We start from the raw sequence: 27,730 nt of genomic DNA on the forward strand, positions 1-27,730 counted from the left end.
TAAAAATTGTAATGTTTTTAATCAAGGAAACTCATTACCTATGTTAGTATTGGTGAATCACATGTTGTAGTCATCAAATTTTTAATGAGTCTCCATGTATTTTTTAGTTCTAGATTTGTAGGAAGTGGCAGGTGCTGCTTTGGTTAAAAGGCTTTCAAACTGATTAATAGGTTCATCTATAATTTGATTTTTAAAGAAATACATTTATGATAGTGAGAAAATGTTTCCTCTTCATAAAAAATCTGGCAAGACATACTGGCTTTTGCTCAGAATTTGAAAGTATATGGGAATCAGTTTGGAATACTGAAAAAGTCAAGAAACTAATTCTAGCTCTGGCGCTGTCTTTCGCCGTCCATTTCTTTATATTTAAAATGAGGGAGGTATATTAGGTAATTTCTAAGACCTCCTTCAACTCTACTGACATTCTTTTATTGATAGCATTTATTCGGAAGAAATAGATCTGTTTATGGATTGTGTCAGGATATCAAATGAAGGGATGTAACAAAAGATACATAAATTTTTACCCTTGGACTGTTAAAGAATGGCGACTCTGTGCCCACTCCATCCCCCAGAATGGACGTTTTGTGTTAAGAGTAGGTAAGTCAAAGATGACTTCTGTTTTGAAATCTTAAATTACTATCTTCTAAGAGTTTATGAGACTTGTGAGAGTAGCCCTTGTGTGATGATATGGCATAGTATTATATTGTATGCATATGGTATTTTTTAACATCTTTATTGGAGTATAACTGCTTTACAATGTTGTATTAGTTGCTATTGTATAACAAAGTGAATCAGCTACATGTATACATATATCCCTATATCTCCTCCCTCATGTGTCTCCCTCCCAACCTCCCTATCCCACCCCTTTAGGTGGACACAAAGCAACGAGATGGTATCCCTGTGCTATGCGGCTGCTTCCTACTAGATATCTATTTTGGTAGTACATATATGTCCATGCCACTTCCTCACTTCGTCCCAGTTTCCCCTTCCCCCTCCCTGTGTCCTCAAGCCCATTCTCTGTGTCTGTGTCTTTATTCCTGTCCTGCCCCTAGGTTCTTCAGAACCTTTTTTTTTTTTTTTAGATTCCATATATATGTGTTAGCATACAGTATTTGTTTTTCACTTTCTGACTTCGTTCTGTATGACGGACTCTAGGTCCATCCACCTCACTACAAATAACTCAATTTCATTTCTTTTTATGGCTGAGTAATATTCCATTGTATATATGTGGCACAACTTTATCCATTCATCTGTCGATGGACACTTAGGTTGCTTCCAAGTCCTGGCTATTGTAAATAGAGCTGCAATGAACATTGTGGTACATGACTCTTTGAATTATGGTTTTCTCAGGGTATATGCCCAGTTGTGAGATTGCTGGGTTGTATGGAAGTTCTATTTTTAGTTTTTTAGGAACCTCTGTACTGTTCTCCATAGTGGCTGTATCAATTTACATTCCCACCAATAGTGCAAGAGGGTTCCCTTTTCTCCACACCCTCTCCAACATTTATTTTTTGCAGATTTTTTGATGATGGCCATTCTGACTGGTGTGAGGTGATATCTCATTGTAGTTTTGATTTGCATTTCTCTACTGATTAGTGATGTTGAGCATCCTTTCATGTGTTTATTGGTAATCTATGTATCTTCTTTGAAGAAATGTGTATTTAGGTCTTCGGCCCATTTTTGGATTGGGTTTTTTGTTTTTGATTTTGAGCTGTATGAGCTGCTTGTAAATTTTGGAGATTAATCCTTTGCCAGTTGATTCATTGGCAAATATTTTCTCCCAAAATAAGGGTTGTCCTTTCGTCTTGTTTATGGTTTCCTTTACTGGGCAAAAGCTTTTAAGTTTCACTAGGTCCCATTTGTTTATTTATTTATTTTTCATCCATTTCCCTAAGAGGTGGATCAAAAAGGATCTTACTGTGATTTATGTCATAGAGTGTTCTGCCTTTGTTTTCCTCTAAGAGTTTGATAGTGTCTGGCCTTACATTTAGGTCTTTAATCCATTTTGAGTTTATTTTTGTGTATGGTGTTAGGGAGTGTTCTAATTTCATTCTTTTACATGTAGCTATCCAGTTTTCCCAGCACCATTTATTGAAGAGGCTGTCTTTCCTCCATTGTATATTCTTGCCTCCTTTATCAAAGATAAGGTGACCATATGTGCGTAGGTTTATCTCTGGGTTTTTTATCCTGTTCCATTGATCTATATTTCTGTTTTTGTGCCAGTACCATACTGTCCTGATTACTGTAGCTTTGTAGTATAGTCTGAAGTTGGCTATCAGAATCTGAAATTTTAATAAACATCTCTAGGTGATTCTGATTCATGTGTTCTAAGATATATACTACAAAATAACGGCATAGGGAAACGATACCCCAATAATGGAGTTAGGTATCCAGACTGATATGTCTACTTAAAAAAAAAAGATAAACAAATGGATAAATCGTTAGCCAGGCTCATCAAGGAAAAAAGAGAGAAGACTCAAATCAATAGAATTAGAAATGAAAAAGGATAATTAACAACTGACACTGCAGAAATACAAAGGATCATGAGAGATTACTACAAGCAATATATGCCAATAAAATGGACATCCTGAAAGAAATGGACAAATTCTTAGAAAAGCACAACCTTCTGGGACCGAACCAGGAAGAAATAGAAAATATAAACCAACCAATCACAAGCACTGAAATTGAGACTGATTAAAAATCTCCCAGCAGACCAAAACCCAGGACCAGATGGCTTCACAGGCGAATTCTGTCAAACATTTAGAGAAGAGCTAACACCTATCCTTCTCAAACTCTTTCAAAATATAGCAGAGGGAGGAACACTGCCAAACTCACTCTACGAGGCCACCATCACCCTGATACCAAAACCAGACAGAGTTGTCACAGAAAAAGAAAACTACAGGCCAATAACACTGATGAACATAGATGTAAAAATCCTCAACAAAATACTAGCCAACGGAATCCAGAAGCACATTAAAAGTGTCATCCATCATGATAAAGTGGGGTTTATCCCAGGAATGCAAGCATTCTTCAATATACAGCAATCAATCAATGTGATACATCATATTAACAAACGGAAGAAGGAAAACCATATGATCATCTCAATAGATGCAGAAAAATCTTTTGACAAAATTAAATACCCATTTATGATAAAAACTCTCCGGAAAGTAGGCATAGAGAGAACTTACCTCAACATAATAAAGGCCATATATGACAAACCCACAGCTAACATCATTCTCAATGGTGAAAAACTGAAACCATTTCCACTAAGATCAGGAACAAGACATGGTTGCCCACTCTCACCGCTATTATTCAACACAGTTTTGAAAGTTTTAACCACAGCAATCTGAGCAGAAAAAGAAATAAAAGGGATCCAAACAGGAAAGAAGAAGTAAAACTCTCACTGTTTGCAGATGACATGATACTATACATAGAGAATCCTGAAGATGCTACCAGAAAATTACTAGAGCTGATCAATGAATTTGGCAAAGTGGCAGAATACAAAATTAATGCACAGAAATCTCTTGCATTCCTGTACACTAATGATGAAAAATCTGAAAGAGAAACTGAGGAAACACTCCCATTTACCATTGCAAAAAAAAGAATAAAATACCTAGGAATAATCCTATCTAAATAGACAAAAGACTTTTATGCAGAAAACTATAAGACACTGATAAAAGAAATTAAAGATGATACAAACAGATGGAGAGATATACCATGTTCTTGGATTGGAAGATTCAACATTGTGAAAATGAATATGCTACCCAAAGCAATCTACAGATTCAGTGCAATCCCTATCAAACTACCAATGGCATTTTTCACAGAACTCGAACAAAAAATTTCACAATTTATATGGAAATACAAAACACCCTGAATAGCCAAAGCAATCTTGAGAAAGAAAAACAGGGCTGGAGGAATCAGACTCCCTGACTTCAGACTATATACTACAAAGCTACAGTAATCAAGACAGTATGATACTGGCACAAAAACAGAAATATAGATCAATGGAACAGAATAGAAAGCCCAGAGATAAATCTACGCACATATGGTCACCTTAGTTTTGATAAAGGAGGCAAGATAATAAAACGGAGAAAAGATAGCCTCTTCAATAAGTGGTGCTAGGAAAACTGGACAGCTACATGTAAACGAATGAGATTAGAACACTCCCTAACACCATACACAAAAATAACTCAAAATGGATTAAGGACCAGAAACTATTAAAGACCAAAAACTATTAAAGGCCAGAAACTATCAATCTCTTAGAGGAAAACATAGGCAGAACACTCTATGACGTAAATCACAGCAAGATCCTTTTTGACCCACATCCTAGAGTAATGGAAATAAAAACAAAAATGAACAAATGGGACCTAATGAAACTTAAAAGCTTTTGCACAGCGAAGGAAACCATAAACAAGACGAAAAGACAACCCTCAGAATTGGAGAAAATGTTTGCAAACGAAACAACTGTCAAAGGATTAATCTCCAAATATACAAACAGCTCATGGAGCTTATTATCAAAAAAACAACCCAATTAAAAATGAGCAGAAGACCTAAATAGACATTTTTGCAAAGAAGGTATATAGATTGCCAACAAACAAATGAAAGGATGCCCAACATCACTAATCATTACAGAAATGCAAATCAAAAGTACAATGAGGTATCACCTCACACTGGTCATAATGGCCATCATCAAAAAATCTACAAACAATAAATGCTGGAGAGGGTGTGGAGAAAAGGGAATCCTCTTGCACTGTTGGTGGGAATGTAAATTGATACAGCCACTATGGAGAACAGTAAGGAGGTTCCTTAAAAATAGAACTTCCATACAACCCAGCAATCCCACTACTAGGCGTATACCCTGAGAAAACCATAATTCAAAAAGTGTCATGTACCACAATGTGCATTCCAGCTCTTTTTACAATAGCCAGGACATGGAAGAAACCTAAGTGCCCATCGACAGATGAATGGATAAAGAAGATGTGGCACATATATACCATGGAATATTTCTCAGCCATAAAAAGAAACAAAATTGAGTTATTTGTAGTGAGGTGGATGGACCTAGATACTGTCATACAGAGTGAAGTAAGTCAGAAAGAGAAAAACAAATACCGTATGCTAACCCATATATATGGAATCTAAAAAAAAAAAAAAAGGTTCTGAAGAACCTAGGGGTAGGACAGGAATAAAGACACAGACATAGAGAATGAACTTGAGGACACGGGGAGGGTGAAGTGTAAGCTAGGACAAAGTATGAGAGTGGCATGGACATATATACACTACGAAATGTAAAATAGCTGGTGGGAAACAGCCGCATGGCACAGGGAGATCAGCTCAGTGCTTTGTGTCCACCTAGAGGGGTGGGATAGCGAGGGTGGAAGGGAGATGCAAGAGGGAGGAGATATGGGGATACAGATATATGTATAGCTGATTCACTTTGTTATAAAGCAGAAACTAACACCTTTGTAAATCAATTATACTCCAATAAAGATGTTAAAAAAATAAAAATAAGTCTATTTAACTCTTAATGTAGTTGGCATATAGTACTAAAAGCAGAGTATATAACCTAATCACCTATGTATAATAAATAGTGGCTATATAACTGTTTCAATTAGAAATGTCAAGTTCACATCTGTTATTGGAACAGTCTTTTGCAATGTGCATGAGAAATTTCCCCCAACATCAAGCCCCTGTAGTTTGCTGTTACAATCAGGAAAAGGAGTTTCAGTATGAGGGTGACTTCGAGTTGCAGCTGAGTGGGTTAGGATTTCTAACCGGAAGGACAAGGTTAGTAGTTTGTTAAGGATTGGGGAAGGTACACTGGTAGTGATTGGAGTAAAGGAAAGCGCGGAATGATGGGACAGAGGCTATCGTACATTTTAATTCATAGTCTCCCATGGCTGAACATTGATAAACATTATTTGGTATTTACATCACATAAAAATTTCTCTTATTTGATGAGAAGCGTAACCCCTTATTGTACATAAATGCTGAGCTATCTACATATGTTAAACTAATTACTATTTGTTTTTCTAAGCAGTTCAGCTTCATGCCAGAGTAAAGGATAGTTCTGGATGGCAGACATCATCTATTGTCTTCTTGTCCTACAGGGTCTTACTTTGGAGGAGTATATTTTTCTGGCTCTAGTACCTCAATTCCTCATATGAGTGAATGAAGTTGTTACGAGTGGCTATTTAGGACACCTAGGCTGTGGGAACAACTTTTGTGGTAAAGCTTGGAGCTATTAGAGACTGAGCTACTAGTGATGAAATAGTGGAAGCAAAGAAAAGAAAGGTGGTAAAAGACAGTATGTATTTCATGCTCATGAATGCAGAAGAGCAAGGGACTTTAAGTGGCAGGCATCTTTGGCTAGTTGCCGAGGTGTTTGCTAATATAGATTGAGAGGTAATTTCTTATAAGTGATGTTAGGAGAGAAAATGAGTTCCTTAGAGCTGAAAATCATATTACAGGGAAGTTGTATGGATTTCTTTTTCATTTATAAAAAGACATTTTTTGGGCTTCCCTGGTGGCGCAGTGGTTGAGAGTCCGCCTGCCGATGCAGGGGACACGGGTTTGTGCCCCGGTCCGGGAGGAGCCCACATGCCGCGGAGCGACTGGGCCCGTGAGCCATGGCCGCTGGGCCTGTGTGTTCGGAGCCTGTGCTCCGCAATGGGAGATTAAAATTATAAGTATTTGCTCATTTTGAAAAGTTCAAACAGAAATGTATACAATAAAAGATGAAAGATTCCCCAGAGGTAACCATTGTTTGCAATTTTGTATATATCCTTTCAGATGTTTTTCTGGTAGTTGTTTTACAAGTTTGGATTATTGAATTCATTTGAGCTATAAGTCAGAGTCTGGTTTTCAGGTTCATATTTAATGATTTTCCTCCCCTTTTCTCTTCCTTATAGGCTTGCTATGGGTGTTCTCCAGGATCAAAGTGTGACTGTAGTGGTATAAAAGGAGAAAAGGTAAGATATGAGATGAGCCTTAAAAAACTTGGAAAACCAATAAAATCATGATTTTAATATTTTTTAAAAAAACAGGGCTTGTACCTCAGCATCTAATTAAATAAAATGAATTTTACTCTACTGCTTATTTTAGATTGCTTTAAGGATTAGACTATATCTCAGAGATCAGCAAACACTTTCTGTAAAAATACATATGGTAAATAATTTAGCCTTTGTGAGGCACATAAGGTCTCTGTCACATAATTTTCTCCTTTTTTAAAAGTAGCCCTTTAATAGTGTAAAAACATTATTGGCTCTTGTACTATACAAAACAGAGATCTGACTGAATTTGGCCTGAGAGCTGGAGTCTGCCAACCTCTGATGAAGCTTGTTGCAGTCAATGACTTAATAGGCAAAAGAATGCAAAATTCTTAAGGAACCAAACATTTATCAGGCTACTAATCTGTGCTAGTTACCATACAATTTCATGTGTTTCATGTATTTTTATCTAATCCATTTAAGTTAAGGATGGTCTATCTCTGTTTTCATCTCACTTTAACCACAACAGCATCCCTATTATATAGATATGATGATTACAAAGTAAGTATTGGTGATGATTAAATAGCATAAACCTAGCCACTGTGAATCAGTGACTGACATTGAAAACAGAAGATTAAAAAGGGATAGTGAATTGTGGCCAAAAAGGAATTGTACTAGGAGGAAGGTGATCATACCCTAGTCTTCACTCTTTGGGGCTCAGCGAATATTTTTGAATGAATTATTGAATATTACTAATGATATATGAAAAAGTTTGGGATAGTATCTCAAGAGCATATTCCATTTAGGCATATAGAAGGTACACTAGCATACTAAAGGTGTTTAAAAGTTCTGGAGTAAAGAAACCTATTTGTTTGTTTTGCAGTGCTGTATTTCCAAGCTCTATTTAACCATTTAACCCACTTTCCTTCCTTCTAACGGAACACCTATTAATAATAATTGAAGAGTGTTATACAGAACGCTTATTTGAATAACATTAGCTTGAGGGGAATAGTTTTATAGTAAAGCTACTTTCTGTAGCAGTAAAAACACCAAGAGGGATTCATTTCTGATATTAGCAGAATGACTTTTATCAGATTAACTCTCCTTAAGATAAGAAGTAAACACTCTGGACAAACTATAACAACTATTTAATAGTACAGGAGAGTGGCCAAAGTAGGAAAAAAGTAGAGAGGAGTCTTTTAAAGAAGGGAAGTACAGTGGGCAAGTTTGCACTTATGTGCCTTTTCTCCTGGGTGGGCGCTTCAGTCTGCAGGGCAAAGGATGGCAAGAACCCAGACAGAAAAACAAAGTCTCAGTGGCTTGAGAATTCCAGGACAGAATTGAGGATGCCAGAATGGCTGGAAAATGATGGGAGATATGCTGGAATGGAGGGAGTCACAGAATGGAGAGACCAAAAATCTGCTTGTAAATGCAGCCCAAATACTTGGTTGGACCCTGGACTTTATATGTATAGGGGAGGATTCATGCAACCCAGCAAGAAGGAACAGCTGGAAGCCTGCAATAAGTGAACACAGACTTAACTGCTGTCCATTGAAAGGAAAACAGAGTTTTAAGTGTTAGTTCAGCTGAGTTAGCTATTTCCTAAAACAAAAGTTCAATACTTTTTAGACAATATAAAACAATCCAGTATGTGTATATATTAATAACTACAATGTCCACTATGCAATTAAAACTTACTAGACATGAAGTAACAAGTAAAAGCGACCCATGGTCAAGAAAAAGACCAATCAATGAAAACTAACTCTGAAATAACACAGATGTTAGAATTCTTAGACAAAGATTTAAAGCAGATAGGATAAATATATTTGTTGATTTAAAGGGAACTCTGCGAATAATGAGTGAACAGATAGAGAATCGCAACAGAGCATTGGAAATTGTGAAATAAAAAGGAGGGAAATCTAGATTTGAAAAGCAAAATATAAGAAAGAACAGTTTACCAGGTGGGCTTTTAACAGCAGAATGAAGAACACTGAAGAAAGATGGACAAATAACTTGAGAAATACACGTTACCTAAAACTAAGTAACTAAATGAAGCAAAATATGACTAGCCCTATATCTGCTAAGGAAATTGAATTATCATACTCTTCCCACACACACATAAAAATTCCAGTCCAGAAGTTTTCACTGATGAATTATGTGAAACATTTATGTAAGAGACAATATCAATCTTGCATAAACTTAGAAAATGGAAGTGTAAGGCCAACTGGCCCGAGGCAGGGGAACGCAATCAGACTCACAGGTTGCATCAGACCGAAACTTTCTGGACCACCCAGTTCCAGAAACTGACCTGGAGACTTTCCGGACCACCCAGTTCCAGGAACTGACCTGGGGACTTTCCACCCGGCCCAGCCTTCCCGCCTTTCGAGGGGCGGGACTAACGGTCCCAAGACTGATGTGACCGGCACCAGATATTGCCACGATACCCGGAAAGACCACCAAATAAGGAATAACCTGCGCCCTCCCGGATTCACCACACCCCTTTCCCTTCTTCCTCTATAAATGCTGCCCAAACCCTCGCCCGGGCGCGACTTCTCTGGCCCCTTTCTCTCGGACCAGTGAACCTCGCCCGGGAGCGTTCCCAAATAAAGCTTGTTGAAGCTCTCCTCCGTTTCTTGGTGCCGTTCCTTACAGGAAGCATTCGGGCTGATGTCCAACTAATTTTATGAAACAAATATGCCCTAATACCCAAGCCGGACAAAGATAAAATTTTAAAAATCATTAAACTATAGCTCATTAACATAGATGCAGAAATGAAGAACAGAATTTTAGCAAATCAGATCCAATGGCATATAAAGTGGATAATGTGTTCTTACCAAGTGGGGTTTATGCAAGGAATGCATGGTTGGTTTAACATTTGAAAACCAAAATTATAATTCACCATATTAAAAGACTAAATACAATTTTTTTTTTTTTTTGCGGTACGCGGGCCTCTCACTGTCGTGGCCTCTCCCGTTGCGGAGCACAGGCTCCGGACACGCAGGCTCAGCGGCCATGGCTCACGGGCCTAGCTGCTCCGCGGCACGTGGGATCTTCCCGTACTGGGGCACGAACCCGCGTCCCCTGCATCGGCAGGCGGACTCTCAACCACTGCACCACCAGGGAAGCCCCCTAAATACAAATTTTAAACATAAATAAGCCTACCATGTAACTATCTCAGCAGATGCAAAGAAAGCATTTACGAAAATACATCATGGATTTTTTTTTTCTTAAGGCAAGGCCTTACTGAGGCCCCTGCTGCAGCAGGGGTAGGGGTGCATCCAGGGGTCGGGCCAGAGGGGTGGCTTAGGTGTTTTGCCCACCCCTCTGGTGGTGGTGTGTGCAGGGGGCATGCTCAGTACCCTGCTTTTACTCCTGACACCCTGTTTTTGCTCCAGGCTCTTCAAAAGTGGCAGTTGAGTTTTTTGATCTTTTGTATCTTTTTGGGTCCAGAATTTGCCCCAACTGCACATGCGTGCAGTTATTTTTAGTCCCATATAGTTTCTTTGTGTGTTGTTTTTCCAGGAGAGCTGTGTCCAGGTGCAAGCATTGCAACACTGTAGCAAAGGGTCCCAGGTCCCAGCCTGTTTCTTTTTTTTCTTTTTCTTTTTTAACATCTGTGTGATATTCAAGAGGAGATGTTTAAGACAGTTGGCCCTGTGAGCCCAGTTTTTAGGGAAAAATGTGTTGATGTTTGAGTTTTCCCAGGGAAAGGGGGAGAAAGGGTCAAAAAGGGCCTCCAGAGAAATACCAATATTTAAAGGACAGGCAGGGGGAGAAGAATATTATTCCATAAAGAAAAATAAGACTGATTTTTTATTCAAATATGGGCAGGCAGCATAAACCAGGTTTTTTTAAAGTTTGACCTTCAGAAATAGATGTTCTACACCATTTTCTGTGTTAGTGAGTGTTAGAAAATTACAGTAAAATGTAGGTAGCTGTAAGGATTAAATAATTGCCTGACAACCAGTAGCAAAGGGTAGGCACATAACAAATGTCAGCCTTCCCTGCCATCTGTATTAGGAATTAGGTAGAGGACCCTCCTGGCACCCTCTCCTCATGGAAGCCTTCTATAGTTTCTACTGCAGGAAAACTTTCTACCTTTCAAAGGCTGGGGATTGCTATTGCAATTCTTTTTGCTGCTTTCCAGTAATTGCCCTTCTATCTTCTGTGGTATAATATTGCTCTGTCAGCTAGATAGGACTACAACATCGTTTGACTATAGTGTGAGATTTCAGGACAAGTATCTGGTATAGGTATATGGTTTTTAATAATCCCAGCACAGTTAAGCTTTTTAGCACTCTCTACTTTCAGTTTCTAGTGTATTCCTCTCATATCTATAGCCTGGGTAGCAGTTTTGCTTCTGAGAAAATATAGCTCTCTTCAAGCATTATTCTCGAGTTTTGGCAGAGATATGCTCTAAATACTAGCGGAGATCCCAAAACGTAGCTGTGTTTTCCACTTATGGAAATATACTCGAACTAGATTGTCTTTTTCCTTCTAGCTTACTTTCTGACTGGCACTTGTGGTCAGATTTCTACTACCCGCTCTGCCAATATGGGCTATGTAATGATTTGAGCCAATCCAGCTCTAAAATTTTTGAATCTTTTATTTTTCTTCTCTTGTTCTATTTCCTTCGAAATAATGACATGGAGATTGATGGATACTAAATTATCATAATTCTATGAGCAATTAAAACAAGAGATATATTTATAGAAAATAGAGAGAAAATGCTGTAATATGTCAATAATAATTATTGTCAAAGCTACAGGAATGTTTAGGCCTACCTTTAACTGGCTAACATTTGCTTCATTTGCTTTGAAGTAATAAGTGAAAACTGATCAGAAGTAGCCTTTTCAAAGGGCTTATATTTATTGTAGGATGCTTCAACATAAGAAGTTATTCAATACAAGATCATCTAAGCTATCTAGGCTAAACTTAGTATTTACCCCCTGTTGCCACACACACACAGACACACACAGATACACACACATACTGGGATTATGAATGAAAGTCTATTGTACCTTAACCTCCAAGGGTAAGTGCTTCTAATGGCCCATTAGTCAGTTGCCTTGTAGATATGGATGCTTTCTCTTTCTCAGGTGCTGCCTAGGCTGTCACTGTGGATAGGATCTGGGGAGAAGAGGGTTCCCAGAACAAGGTCCAGAGCCTCTGGCCGGAGACTCCACCTTCAAGCCTTAGGAAAGTAGAGGAACTGCTTGCAGCACTGCAGTTGGAAGCACATGCCACGGAGCTGTGAGCCCTTAGGGTTCTTAAATTTAACAGTGATGAATTTGCTTTCTGTGACTGGATCCCCTAGAGATGTTAGGGTTCACACTCTTAATATAAATTGACTGTATGCAAGTTAACTAACCCTAATGTGTCTATCTAATGGTATATTAGTATACATGGTCACCCTGCAACACCCACCTATCTGGTTGTATAGATATGCACATCAGGCAGCCTTTCCTGACAGATGGTGATAAGATGTAGACCTAGTAGACCCTCACTAGTAGGTAGACAGCCCTCCTGTGCTGGTGTTGATAAGTGCTGTGGTCAGAACTGGGACTTGAGTCACAATTGCTGGTGGTTTTTTCTTTTCCTCTACAACAAACATTGATTCCTTTTTGTATTGATTTTACAGTCAGAGAAAAATATAAAAATTTTGATGTTATAGAGCCTTTTTCTAGCTAACTCATCGCTAATCAGCAAATGAATTTCCATTCTGAATAATCCTGCACCTCTGTACTCCACAGCAAACCTGAAATCTTCTCTGATGTTTTCCTTTTGCACTTCTTCATCCCTGCACCATACTTATTTCATGTAACCCCTTCATTCCTGTTTTCCTGGATTTGTTGCCATCTTCCCTGTTAAATTCTTGATGTCAGTATATATAAACTTCATTTCTGATAAGCTTTTTACTTTTACGAGAAAGCAAGAGATTACATTACCAAATATGATATAAATTCAGAGTGATTTGTATCTTTCCACTCCTATCTTACAGGTTTCTCCATGTTAGTGGACACTCTGAACTTAGCATAATTAAATTAATTTAGTCTTCTTTAGATAGTCATTTGATGTTTTTGAATCTCAACCATGTTTGTGCTTGAAAATTCACAAATGACTTGGTCTTCCATTCTTGTTCAATTGCAGGGGGAGAGAGGATTTCCAGGTTTGGAAGGCCATCCAGGTTTGCCTGGATTTCCAGGTCCAGAAGGGCCGCCAGGGCCTCGGGGACAAAAGGTATGTGCCAAATTACCAGCCAGTAATACCAAAGGAATTAAGCCATCTTAATGTGGGACAGGTGTCAAATCAATTAAAAAGTTACTGAATTATAGCCAGAAACTAATATTTAAATAAAACAATAGAATGGCCAAGAATCTATCCTTCATTGTTGTTGTTTTTTTAAAAAAGCTGAATATTACTGCTGTATTCAAATGCTTTTGGAAGCTGTTAATTGTGTGTGGTCATTGGGATCCTTGACAAAAATTAAGTCCTGTCAGGAGCTCAGCTGAGCTGGAGAGAGCTTAACTGCCAGGTGTCAGAGTACTGATTAAGACAACAAGCCAACATGAAAGTAACAGTCAGGGCTTTAGTCACTTAACCGTGACAGTGTGTATAAGCAAAACATAAACCAGAGAAAGCGTGGACTCCCCCACTCTTCCATTATTCCTCATGGAACAGTGCCAGTGAGGGTGAAATGGATAAGCACAGACACAGGGAATTGTTTCACTGCTTAGGGAGCTTGGAGCAAAAAACTGCTGTTTTTTAGTATACCTGACAGCGGGATGAAAGAAGGGAGGGGGGAAGGGCTAGGGGTGGAGAACTACTGAGTCAGAGTACAGAAAAAATGTCCTCAAGGTTCCCCCTCTCTGAATGAAGACGTCTTCACCAAGGTTCCATGTAAAGAGGCCTTTCACTGCAGATATGCATAAGAGCATGACCAGCCAGGGGGATTGACTCCTTTACTACAGTTCCCTTCAGAGACTGACATGCATTGGCTGTGCACTAATTCTGGTGTGGGATGGGCAGCTTTTCTCTATGAGGCTTACCTATGGTTGGGCCTGAAAAATCACACACAGGTCTTTAGCCAGGAGCCAGACTCCTCGATTCCATTTCTTGATTTTTCAGGACCCAAATGAGAAACATAGGTTACTCCAACGTGGACCTGAATGGGTTGGGCTTTGAGGAGTTATGTCAAAAAATAGGTAGTTAATCTGAGGCTCCAGTGGATCATGGTCATGATCAAAATTATTCCAAGCAGGACAATCAGGCCTGCCTGGAGGAGTGAGTGTAACCATAAGCTCCAAACATTACCAAGCCAGGAATAGATGGGGTTGGGTGGTGAGAGACATGTCTACCAGTTTGTCAAATTTACAGTGGCGGCAGCTATCTGAGACAGGTGTATCAATGAATTTGGTGAGGTGGAAGTCACACAGGCTATTCTGTGGGAGAGAAAGAAGGAGACAATATATCCTTACACTCTCCCTCTCCTGTACCCAGGCTCATAGATCCAAAGGTGCTGTTATCCTGTCAGTTGGGAATACTTTTCCCCATTGACTGCTGTGTGGGCAGTTTCTCCTATACCACGAGCAAGGATAGCATCTTATATGCATGTTAAGATATAGGATGTGAAGAGATAATAGTGAATTTTAAGACTGGGAAAAGCTTCTGTTTTTTTTTTTTTTAACGGCTCTTTGACTGATGAACCGATATATGAAAGGGCCAGTTCTGTTCATTTTCCTGGAAAATAATAGTGGTTTAGAAACCCTTTTCTCCTAATTTTATTTCATGGAATAGTGGTACATTGTGTCATTAGAGCATTAAGGAAATCAAATGGATACTCATCAAGTAGTCCTCTGAGTAAAGGGGGAAAATTAATTTAAACGCACAAATACTTTTTAACACTTAACTATACCATAGCATAGATTGTGGGAATAGGCTTGAGCATGATCTCTGAGGAGGTGGCAGTACACCAAGGAAGTTTTATTAGATTCAAGAGCAGAAGGGACATGTGCTAAATTTCCTGAGTAGAACTTTACACTGAGGAAAAGGCAAGACTCTAAATGACTGCATAAAATTTAAGTAGATGGGCCATACAACAGAATTTCCTATGTCCAATGAGGTGCAAAATAGCAGAATGTTTCTTGTGCACCCAGAAATAGCAGAAGGATCTGAAAGAGTCAAGTGGGTAGAATTAAGCACTAACTCAGCAGCAGTCCATGTAGACTGCTGGCATGGGACATCTCAATGGATTCCGGCTTGGACTAGACTGTCCCACCCCTCAACATCTCAGAACTACTTAAGCCCTCCATAGCTTAGGCACAGGCTTGTGAAAATGAGGTGGGAAGTCCAATTAACTGAGGTTCAGTTGCAGCCATCTTAGTGAAATGGGTGCTTTGAAATAGAAATTAAGTTGAACCATAGAAAAATAAAGTTACATTTCTTGTATCTGAGTTTACCTGAGATTTGGGGCTGAGTTTCTTGCACACTATGCTCAGTGAGAGGTGGCAAGTCTAATAAAGATTTAGGTCAGATTAAAAAGAGCTTCCCTGGTGGCGCAGTGGTTGAGAGTCCGCCTGCCGATGCAGGGGACACGGGTTCGTGCCCCAATCTGGGAAGATCCCACATGCCGCGGAGCGGCTGGGCCCGTGAGCCATGGCCGCTGAGCCTGCGCGTCTGGAGCCTGTGCTCCTCAACGGGGGAAACCACAGCAGTGAGAGGCCCGTTTACCGCAAAATAAATAAATAAATAAATAAATAAAAAAGAGCTAACTACATCAGATTTTTTGAAATAGTTTAGCATTAACTGGGACTATTGTACAATAGTATGATAATTTTTAAATGTGTGGTTGTATGCAGTTTAAATTTAGAAAGCAATCCAGTCTTTTGCTGTGATTCCATTTCTATATCCATAAAAGGAGGAGGTTTGACTGCTTTCTAAACTTTGGGGATGTTGAATTAGAAGCATTTTCTGCTTCTATCTTCAGTATGACTTCATGCTCCCCAACATAGCTGAATTTATACTTTTTATGTGATTGGGTATTCGGGCATATGTGTATGTGTTAACATACATACCAAGTCAAAAATTTTGTAGGATTATTCTTTAATCTGTATACTCATATATGAAAGTAAATATATATAAAACAAATATATATAGGAGTGTATATATAAAGATTACCAAAGGATTTCTTTATTCTTAAAAATAAAATTTAATTGATTTTCAATAGATAATATATTCATTTTGTTCAAAATAAATTAACATAAAAAGGGCATACAATGAAAAAAATCTCCTTTCCACTGTGTCCATTAGCCACTGAGTTCTACATATTCCTAATGGGCATCCACTTATGTTATTTTCTTGTGAATATGCCCAAGAATTTCCTATGAATATGTGTGCAGATACAAATATATACATGCACATACATGCATATACACACATACACACTATTACCTCCCTTTGTTTATAAAATGGTATCCAACACATTGTTTGACCTTTGTTTTTCACTTGATATACATTGTAGATATCCCATATCAGTATACACGGAACCTCCTCATTTTTTATAACTGCATTGTATTATATTGTGTGTATAAACCATAACTCATTAAGCCAGTTCCCTATTGATGATCATTTAGGTGGTTTTCAATTTTTTGCTACCACAAACAGTGCTGCTATGATGTACAATTTAAATAGATTTTCTTTCCCCAATAAGGGATTATCTCTAAGATTACTAGAAGTGATTTTGCTGGATCAGAGCATACATGTATTTATATATTTTTGTGGATATCGCCAAATTGCCACCCAAGAAGTTGTATGATTTATCCTTGGTTCAGCAATGTACAAGAAGATCAATTTCCCTGTAGCTTCACCCAATCCTATTATGAAACTTGAATTCTTGCCAATCTGTTAGATGAAAAATGGCCTCTCAATGTACTTTTAGTTTGCACTTCTCTTATTAAAAATAAGATTGAGCATCTTTTCATTTCTGTGAACTGTCTATTTATACCATTTGCCCATTTTTCTACTGGATTGTTGGTGTTTTCATATTTCACCGAGCTATTTATATTTTAGGGAGATTGCCCTTTATCTGTGTTGTGAGTTACAATTATATCCCACCAGTTTGTCATTTGTCTTCGATGGGTGTGTGCATGTGTATGTGTATATTTATGTGTGTGTGTGTGTGTGTTTTGTTTATCAGAGGTCTTTTGTGGCATTTGGGTTTTGAATATTAAATGCCTTCCCCACTGTAAGAGTATAAAATAATTCTCCCATGTTTTCTTCCAGTATATTAATAGTTTCACTTTTTTCATGTGAATGTTTTATTGATTTCAATTCATCCTGGTATGGTTTGTGATGTAAGTTCCACTTTTTTTTCCAAATGTCCTCACAAGTGTGTCCCAATGTAATTTTCCCCACTGATTTGCAATGCCACTTTCATTATATACCAAATTCACATGAATATATGGACCTGTTTCTCAACTTTTCATACTCTTCCAATGGTCTGGTTATTCAAATATCAGAACCAAACTATTTTAATTATTGACATCTTATGCTATATTTTTATATCTGCCAGTACTAGTGTCCCCTCATTGGTCTTTTTTTTTCTTCAGAATTTTTCTCAATGTAACTAAATTGTTGATAATTGACTTTTTTAATGTTGAATCCTATTATCCAGGAACATGGAATGCCTTTCCATTTGTTCCAGTCTTCCTTTTTGAACTTCAGAAGTGTCTTAAAATTTTCTTCTTACGAATCTTATACATTTCTTGCTCAGTTCATTGCTAAATATTTTATCTTTTTCTGCTATTGTAAATTGCACATTTTCTTCCATTATGTTTTCTAACTGGTAGTTGTTGGTATATAAGAAAGCTATTAATTCTTCATATTAATTTTATATACAGTTACCTTACTGAATTATCTTATTGATTATAGTTTTTCATTTAACTATCTTGGGTTTTCCATGATTTGGGGAATATCTATACTACTATTTCATCTTTCTTTTCTTGCATGCTTCATAATTAACTTTACAGGTATAAAGTTTCTTCTACATGTTAACAGTTTTCTTCTCAGTAAATAAAGGCATTTCTTTTAGCATCTGACTTACCTCAGTGCTTTCAGTCTCAATAATACATGCTTCTTCCTTGGGCATGTAAGTGTCTCACTAACTTTCACAAAGGTTCACAAAAATGTGTCTCAGTTTACAGTCTAAAATTAGTTATTTGAGGGCTATTTTTGAAGGAAAAATAACTAAATATGTTGTATTTTTCAGGGTAGTGATGGAATTCCAGGGCCACCAGGACCAAAAGGGATCAGAGTAAGTGATATTTGCTGTATCAAATGCTTTGTTGGTCAAAATAGAGAAGAAGCAAATGAAGTGTTATGAGGCAACTAGAAAAGACTCATATTGAAATGCAGAAAGAAAACTGAAGCCTTTAAAAAGTTAAATTTAAGAGTTTGTATATGTCTACAATTAGCCTTTCTCTAGTATTTTGATAGTTACCTTTATATATCCAGATGTCTGTTTAAACTAATGAAGGAAGACTTTTGGTTAAGAAATAGAAAGTGTTGAATTACAACAATTTTTCAGTTTATTAAAAATATATATCATACAGGTGATTTAAAGCAGAACTTCCCAACCAGTGCGATCATCTCAGTCCTCTGGGTTCAGAGGGCTGATCGATCACATCAGGCTGTGTACACTCCCCGGGTCCTACATACAAATATTATAATTTTATTTGTGTGTCTTGAAGGGAACAAGTTTGTGAAGCACTAGTTTAAACCGTTAGGTTAAAGAATAACTATTTTTGGAAGAATACAATATTTCCTCAGTTCTAAGATGTATGATTTTTCAAGTTTTAATGTTCTGGAAATCAGGATGTGTCTCAAAATTGAAGTGCACATTTAGTGTAATTTTTCTGAAAAGCTTTTAGGTTGATATATACTTTTCAGTGTGTTTTAGATTTGGGAGGAAACTGTGACGTTTAAAAATAGTACTGGCTTTTGGAAAATCATATTTAACTTTTTGAGCCTCAGTTTCTTCATTTGTTAAATTGAAGAGAGTCAAACAACACAATCTCCAAGGTCCCTTTTAGCTCTGAAATTCTGTTGTCATGGATTGACAAGGTCCCTGAATTTGAATATAAAATATATGGGCGGTGGCTATGTGTTACAAAGACAAACATTCTGATCTTCTGGATCTCCAGAAATTTAGTAGATGTACACATTTTATATAAATATTTAAAACAGTCTGTTTGCTATCTACGTCTTAACAACATGTAGCTTGCCTTACGTGCTGCTTATGACTGGTGTGGGTAGGGCACTGGAAAAGCAAGGAGGAAACTCAAAACTCTTAGTTTATTTTAGCAGACATGTATCTATGTTTTTTTGTAGTAACTGAATATCAGTATACTATTAAAGCTCTTCATAATAATCATATCTCTTAATAGCTATAGCTACCATTAACTATGTTCTAAGCACTGTTGAAACTAAATAGCTTCAAAATAACAATATGCAAATAAAACAACCATTTCAATTTTAATACTAGTAATAGAATTCTTAAATGCCACTAATTATTTCTTTGCTGTTCTTCTTTTCCCCTTTGAATTGACTAATTTCAGTCAAAATATCATGTTTTAAAGACACTTGAAGTAATTCTCTTCTCTGTATGGTTACTGTCCACAACTTGCTGTACATTAGGTTCATTGGTCCCAGTTTGCTTTCAAGTTTTAACGATTTCCTTTTTACCGCTTTCTAATTTTTCATTATTTAAAACATTTACATTGTTCTATAAGACAAGGTATAGTCAGAGATGCTACCTATCCTTCCTTCCATCTCCCTATTCTCTTTCCGCCTTCCCCCAGAGGTAATCATTTTTATTATTTTCTGTTTATCTTTTCATTGTTTAGTATCGCTACCCTTGCTATAAAAAGTTAGTGTATTATATACACTACTTACACTTTGTTTCTTTTGCTTACCATTATATCCTGGAGATCACTACATATTTCAATGTACAGAGATTTTGCTCATTCTTTTTAACAGCTGCATAGTTTTATATTATGCGGATGTACCATAATTTATTTAGTCATATCCCTATTTATTTAGTCACGTCCCTATTTAGGTTAGAACCTAAAGGTTTCTAACCTTTAGCTATAAATATGGTTATACGGCCATTTCTAGACTTTAGCTGTAATAATGCTTCAGTCAGTAACCTTGAATTTCATATTTTGTTTCATAATTTCTTGTGTACCTTTGGGATAGATTCTTAGATATGAATTTCTTCGAAGAGTAAATAAATACATGTGTAATTTTGTTAGGTATTTCCAAATTTCTCTCCATGGTGTTTAAATCCCATTAGCAGTTGTATGAGAGTACCTTTTCCCCATAGCCTCACCTACAGAGAGTTTTGTCAAACTTGTATTTTTGCCAATCCTGACAGGGGAATTTGATTAAAGAATTTTGTGGATGATCACATTGATGTTCTCAGGGGCAGATATATTTGCCACATACCCATACCCTCCTGAATTCAATATTCATCATAAACCTGGGAGAATCACTTTGTCTTTTAGAAAAGACCTTTCATCCACTAATTTGCCTGCTCCTACTAAGTGCAATAAAGGCAATGCTCCCTCAAATAGGAGTTTTTTTCTATAGTTTTCTATAAAAGAGATTTTTAAACACATATAGGAGTTTTTTCTATAGTGTTTAAAAGAACGAGTGGTAATAATCAATGAAACACATTTTGTCCATTGCTATTCTAAATGTAATTCTCATAATTCCCTTAGGTAGGATATTATTTTATTGTTACTGATTATTATTTGATTCAAGGAATTTATTTCTTTTATAGGGTCCTCCTGGACTTCCTGGATTTCCAGGGACACCAGGTCTTCCTGTAAGTAGGATTTGGCTTCTTATTTTAAAATCCCTTAAAAAGTAATCTAAGAAATATTATACATGTGTTATATCCCCTTTCAAAGGGAATGCCAGGCCATGATGGGGCCCCAGGACCTCAAGGTATCCCTGGATGCAATGGAACCAAGGTGAGATTTCTTTGACTTAATCTTAAGCAATATGCTTGATAATAATAGACTTAAAAATTTCAAGGAATCAATATGAAGAATGTCAAAGAAGAGATATAGTAGCTTCATGTCTAGGACAGACATAGGATATGTTCTCAGTTAACATTTTCAATATATTGAAACATCAGTAATTCTTGAAGCTTGTGTAATTAGCTGGGATATTGCATTGGGTTGAAGATTATTTACCAAATCCTTTTTTTTGACTTTAGTGTAAAGTAAGATGAGAGTTAAAAAGGAATTAGGATATATATGTTTCAAATATTGTATCGGTTGTTAAGAGTAATACTTGTGAATGTCATTCATTAGCTTTGTCTTTTTTAAACAACTAGGTACAGTTTAAGTTTTCAAATCTTTCATATTCTTAAAACTTCTTTACCTTGCCTAATAACTTCCTTAAGAAAAATCTTAAAAATCTATATGTAATATATCACATCAGTTTTTACCATAAACTATTAGTATGAAACCTGAAACTTCTCCATCAGTGAAAATAATGAATTTAACAAGTGAAAAAATAAAACTTCACATACTACAAACATCGTTTCCTGACCCACTTTTCTTATCTTTAGTCAATCCTAATTCCAACTATTTGGATTTAACATAAAATGAGAGAAAGAAAAAAAAAAGAGGAAAATCTGCTCTTTTTGAATGCTTACATATTATTGTTTCTGCTTCTTCTTCCCTCACTTTTCTCATTTTCCTATAGATTAATGAAATTTATTATTATTTTCTGTATATCCTTTTGGCATTTCCATTTTGCACATAATATTCAGTGAAACTATTTATGAAATACCCTAGATTTTTCTAACTAATGACATGTGTCATATTTTATATTAGGGCATATATTTAAAATAACTTGAAAAAAACTATTTTGCATTATGGGAGGCCACGTTTTGTGATAATCGTTGTAGTATATACTTGAAGGCAATAAAATATTTTTACCTCCAATATTTCTCCAAGTCGTTGTGACCCTTACCAATAATAATAATGCCATTATTTATTATTATTATTATCATCTTGATTTTGATTGTGGGTTTGTTTTGTGAGGCTTAGTTCTTCATTTCTGCTTGGGGTGACCTTACAGTATAGAACCAATGTGGAATTAGTTTGCATGGCACATTGCATGTTAAGGTAGGCTACATTTGTATGCCTATTCTGGTAATTTGTTTGTTTTTTGCCAGCACGCCTTGAGCAACAGACCACTAGCCAGTTTTAATTTTGAAGACTAGATGTATCTACAATGAGTATAGCATGCTGTGTGATTAAAGGGATCTTTTCTTTCTTTTTGTTAAAGCAGCACCTTAGCAGATCTCATGATTAGCTTGTGTTTGAGGCCCCCAATTATGTGAGCAACAAAGTTTTTGAAAATGGATTTATTATGTATACTTTCAGATTAAATGGTTTCTTATATTTCTAACTACGTAACTAATAGAACGAACCCTAGAGATGGAGCCAGAATACATGGGTTGTTTTGTTTTCTGTCTTCTAAACTCAGTGTACAGGCCACTCCCTTTCTCTCTGGGCCTACTTTGTCCATGTGTAAAAAGTAGTGGAGAGAGGGATATTGGACAGTAACTCAAAGGCACATAGCTGTAATCATTTTACTCTTTCAAGCCTCTGACGAGGATGTTTCTAAGATTACTATGGCATATAGGTATTTGAAAGGAGGTTGCATTGGGGTTCTTCTACAGCAATTTTAGCTTTTGTTTTCTAAACCAAATGTCCATATTAGTACTTCACAAAAGGGAGTGAGAAAAATTGGGTGCCTAGAGAACATAATGACCTGCAATTGCTAGAACTATTGCTATTATTGTCCTTTTGGTGATATTAATGGCGTTCTTTCTTATCATCTTTTCCTCTTTACAAAAATAATTTGAAATAGTTTATGATGAAAGAAAAATGCAATAGGGCAGTTAAAATAAAAATCTATATAATACATGGGCAGGAAATTGGGGCAGATCATTAACTATTAAATGTGATGATGGCCAGGAATCTGTGGTATGATTGTCTCAAAATGGATTTGTCAGAAGAAAATGACTAAGGTAGAAGATTTTTTTTCTTTATTTCTGATTGGGATTGATGAGTAGAGATAAAAGTATCTTAGAAGGCTGAATTGATATGGATAGTAGATATTGAAGTAATTGGAAAGTGAAGGCTAATGAATTTTTGGCAATCTGGTATGTTTCAAAATGGCTTTTACAGAAATCTTTTCAATAAGTCATTGTTTGTTGCTGTAGCTACGCTTTGTTTTTTGTTCCTCACGCTCTTTATTTTTAACTCCTTCTAGGGAGAACGTGGATTTCCAGGCAGTCCCGGTTTTCCTGGTTTACAGGGTCCTCCAGTAAGTTATAAAATTCGGGATTATAATGAACACAGGAATTAACAGAAGAAGCAGAATTGTAGAAAGTGAGCTCAGTGCATTCATGTGGAACAAAGTAGTACATTTTGAAATACTAAACTAGAAGAGGATTTTTTAATATAAATTTATTTATTTGTTTATTTATTTATGGCTATGTTGGGTCTTCGTTGCTGCACACAGGCTTTCTCTAGTTGTGGCGAGTGGGGGCTACTCTTTGTTGCGGGGCGCGGGCTCAGTAGTTGCGGCTCGCGGGCTCTAGAGCGCAGGCTCAGTAGTTGTGGCGCACGGGCTTAGTTGCTCTGCGGCATGTGGGATCTTTCCGGACCAGGGCTTGAACCCATGTCCCCTGCATTGGCAGGTGGATTCTTAACCACTGTGACACCAGGGAAGCCCAAGAAGAGGATTTTTTATAAAAGAAGTTAGTAATACACAGAGCTCTCTGCTCTGTAAAACTAAAGATTCTGTGGTATTTAATATAAATGTCATCTCTAAGTATCTTAAGATACCTTGTACTCAGAATGATCTTACAGTAGTCTATTCAATTTGTGTTCTTTTGCTTGCTCCCCTCTCATGTATATAAAATAATCCCTTTTCTTTTTAATAATAGGGACCTCCTGGGATCCCAGGTATGAAGGTAAGCATCTCATGTTGGGAAGGTAAACATTTTGAATAAAATATTTAGAAAGCCTGCATCTTCAATCAGATAATGTCTCTGACTTCTGTCTTAAAATGGATGCTTCTAGAAGTTGTGCAGGTGCACATTTACGAGCTCTCCTTAAGTAGTCTCCTTTGTTCTCGTGGCTTTAAGTACCTTTTATGGGCTGATACACTTGCAAATGTGTATATCAGACTCACATTTCTTTTTTGATACCTTCCTCATTACATTTTTAAAATATTTATTTATTTATTTATTTGGCTGCACAGGGTCTTAGTTGTGGCACGCGGGATCTTTGATTTTTAGTTGTGGCATGCGAACTCTTAATTGCGGCATGTGGGATCAAGTTCCCTGACCAGGGATAGAACCCAGGCCCCCTGCATTGGGAGCGCAGAGTCTCAGCCACTGGACCACCACAGTTGACCACCTGCTCCCTCTAGAAATATTCTTTCTCTCTGGCTTCTGAGACGCTACCTTTTCCTGATTTTTCTTATGCATCTCTGGTCATTCTGCAGTCTTCTATGCAAGCTCATGTTATTCTATCCAGCAGGTATCAGGACACAGTCCTGACCCCTTCTTCTCTTCTATGCCTAGCAATATTATTAATGCTCATGTTATTGATTGCTGTCTAGTTATGGAACACCTACATTTCTTTGTCTAAAACAGAATTTTCTTCTGTGTTAGATGCATGTATTAAACAGCCTCCCTGCCATCTCCACTCAGATATCTCCCAGACATTCAAATTAACATGCTCAAAGTTAACCCAGACCCCCAAATGAACCTGTTCCTCCTGTTTTCCCCATCTCTAAAATTTGTATCACTATCATGTACACTTTTGCATGTATCAAAACCTGAGAGTTAGTATTTGCATTTACTATTTACTTCTTCACACAGCTCCTCATTCCATGCTATCTCTAAATACTGTTAATTTTGCTTGTAAAATATATCATAGATTCATCCACTTTTATTCATTTCCACTGCCACCACACTAATCATAATGCCTCATCTGGACTAGGTAGTAGCCTCTTAACTAGTTTCTTTTTTCACACACCCTCACCTCCCAGCCTGATTTATTCTGTACAGAGCAGCCAAGAATGATCTTTTAAAAATGTAAATCAATAATTTAATCTCCCTCCTTGTTATGAAGCACAGAACTTTTGGAGAAACCTTGAATCCCAGAAGAGAGGTTTTTGCTGCCTCCATGGCTCCTAATGCCAGACCTGGCTCTGTTTCTGGTGTGGGACAGCAAGACAGAATATTTGATTTGAATGACATGTTTGCCAGCAAATAGATTGCCTTTCTATTGCATAATGTCATTTCATACCAAAAGATACAACAGTCCAAAAGCCATAATCCTAAATAATGTTGAGTCAGTATCAGTCAGGATACACTAAGAATATAAGAAGTTTCCGCATAATGAAGGACTCTCACAAACTGAAAAATATTTAATCTCCCTCCTTATACACCTTCAAGGGCTTTCCACTGCATCTAGGATACAGTTCACATTCTTTTCCATCGCCTGTAAGACCTGCATATTCTGGTCTTTGCCCCATATTCCAGCCGTATCTTAAACCATTTTTCCTTTGGCTCACTGATCACACCTGTCTGTATTAAATTATTTGAATGTGCCCAAACTCTTCTCTTTCTGGGTCCTTTGTTCATGCTGCTTACACTGCCTAATGCTCTTCCCCCATCTTCACCTGGCTGACTCCTTATTATCCTTTAGATCTCAGCATGAATGTTAACTTCATAGATTGCCCTTCTTTACTACCCAAACTAATTTCCTCCACTATTTCTTTTTTTTAGTTGAAATATATTTGATATATAACATTGTGTAAATTTAAGGTGTACAACATGTTAATTTGATACATTTATATTTTGTAATGTGATCGCCATTTGTAACGATAGTTAGCCCCTCTATCACGTCACACAATTATCATTTCTTTTTAGTCCTCCACTGTTTCTTTTTTTTTTTTAATTTATTTATTTTTGGCTGTGTTGGGTCTTTGTTGCTGCACGTGGGCTTTCTCTAGTTGCGGTGAGCGGGGGCTACTCTTCACTGGGGTGCATGGGCTTCTTATTGCGGTGGCTTCTCTTGTTGCAGAGCACGGGCTCTAGGCACACAGGCTTCAGTAGTTGTGGCTCGCGGGCTCTAGAGCGCAGGCTCAGTAGTTGTGGTGCACGGGCTTAGTTGCTCTGCGGCATGCAGGATCTTCCCGGACCAGAGCTTGAACCTGTGTCCCCTGCATTGGCAGGCAGATTCTTAACTGCTGCGTCACCAGGGAAGCCCTCCACTGTTTCTTTATCATGTACCATGTAGTTTTCCTTTATAGTCCTAAACAGAAAATTTTGTCATCTTATTTGTTTATGCATTATGGTCTGAATTTCCCCAGTATATTATTAGTACAATAAGAACAGAAGTCTTGTTTATCTTCTTCACTACAAAGCATCCAAAACCTAACATAATTCTTGGCAAATATTTATATTTAATAAATGTTTTTAATGAATGAGTAACTAAAGGTATGACAGATTCTTAATAAATCGACTGTACTTCAGCGTACTCTGGCCACTTCCTCATTTTCCTTTAAAAGGTAAATTTATTCACGTTCATTACTGAGATCGCCTAATCTTTGGGGACACTTCTGTGACAGATTGAATTCTCAGATCACTTTTTTGTGTTCTTGCCAGTTTTCATGTATCATAACTATTACTTACAATTTCCATTGATGATTTCTTTCAGGGAGAACCAGGTAGTATAATTATGTCATCACTGCCAGGGCCAAAGGGTAATCCAGGATTTCCCGGTCCTCCTGGAATACAAGTAAGCATCTGGTGATTTTCTTCTTTGCTATACTGATTAAATCAGACCACAGCATCACTTTTTTATCCTCAGCCTTTAATACTCTCTATTTTAGTTATAGGAATTATCACTTGAGGTTTGATAGATATTGCATACCTTGTACGTGAAAATAAAAGTATTCTGGACCAGGGAGAATTTTAAGAAGCGCTACTTTGTTCTTTTAACTCTGAGTCCAGTTTCCATGGAAATTTTTGCTTTGGGGTTTCGCAGCAGAAATAGGCTTCTATATTCTTATTCCTATGCTGTGGGGATCAGTAGGGTGGTAGGAGTAAATGGTCTGATTAAAAATAAAAATTGTGGGTTTCCCATTTAAGATATTAGAAGACATAATTTGTAACATTATCAGTTATATATAACATGAACATATTTTGAAAGCTAAAAGAATAAAATTTATACGTAGTGAACATCAAGTATAATCTTCAGAAAAATAGTCATGTCAGCCTACACATAACATACATGGAGACAACAATAACTTTTGCGAATTTATAGATTAGGAAATTAATTTCTTGAGGTTTATTTTTCATGAAGATTGATCCCTTTGCCAAAAATAAAAATCAGTACTTTCTAGTATTTGATCACTAAGATACAATTTCAGGAACTTTTTTCATTAGCCACCTTCTCATTCCATACTTGATATAACCCATCCATATGTTCTTAAGTACTCCCAATCTTTTATCTCTTATAAATTTGTATTATGTTATATTTGAAAATATCAGAATACATGCAAAATATATGTAGGTTATGAAGCATAACAACCAAATGAACACTTATGAACCCAACACAGTGTTTAAGAACTAGAAC

The 27,730-nt window shown here is 37.0% G+C and overlaps 1 protein-coding gene across 1 annotated transcript in view; it reads left to right on the plus strand.

Moving 5' to 3' along the window:
• Positions 1–27,730, plus strand: part of COL4A5 (collagen type IV alpha 5 chain) — a 215,668-nt gene that overhangs the window by 89,256 nt on the left and 98,682 nt on the right. The window contains exons 2-9 of the mRNA XM_082864798.1: positions 6,909–6,968; positions 13,137–13,226; positions 18,253–18,297; positions 20,827–20,871; positions 20,957–21,019; positions 23,343–23,396; positions 24,022–24,048; positions 26,810–26,890. Of these exons, the coding sequence (XP_082720924.1) occupies positions 6,909–6,968; positions 13,137–13,226; positions 18,253–18,297; positions 20,827–20,871; positions 20,957–21,019; positions 23,343–23,396; positions 24,022–24,048; positions 26,810–26,890 (465 nt within the window). The remainder of the gene's footprint in view (positions 1–6,908; positions 6,969–13,136; positions 13,227–18,252; positions 18,298–20,826; positions 20,872–20,956; positions 21,020–23,342; positions 23,397–24,021; positions 24,049–26,809; positions 26,891–27,730) is intronic.

The sequence above is a fragment of the Leucopleurus acutus genome (assembly GCF_964270905.1).
Source record: "Leucopleurus acutus genome assembly, chromosome: X".
Classification (NCBI taxonomy): domain Eukaryota; kingdom Metazoa; phylum Chordata; class Mammalia; order Artiodactyla; family Delphinidae; genus Leucopleurus; species Leucopleurus acutus.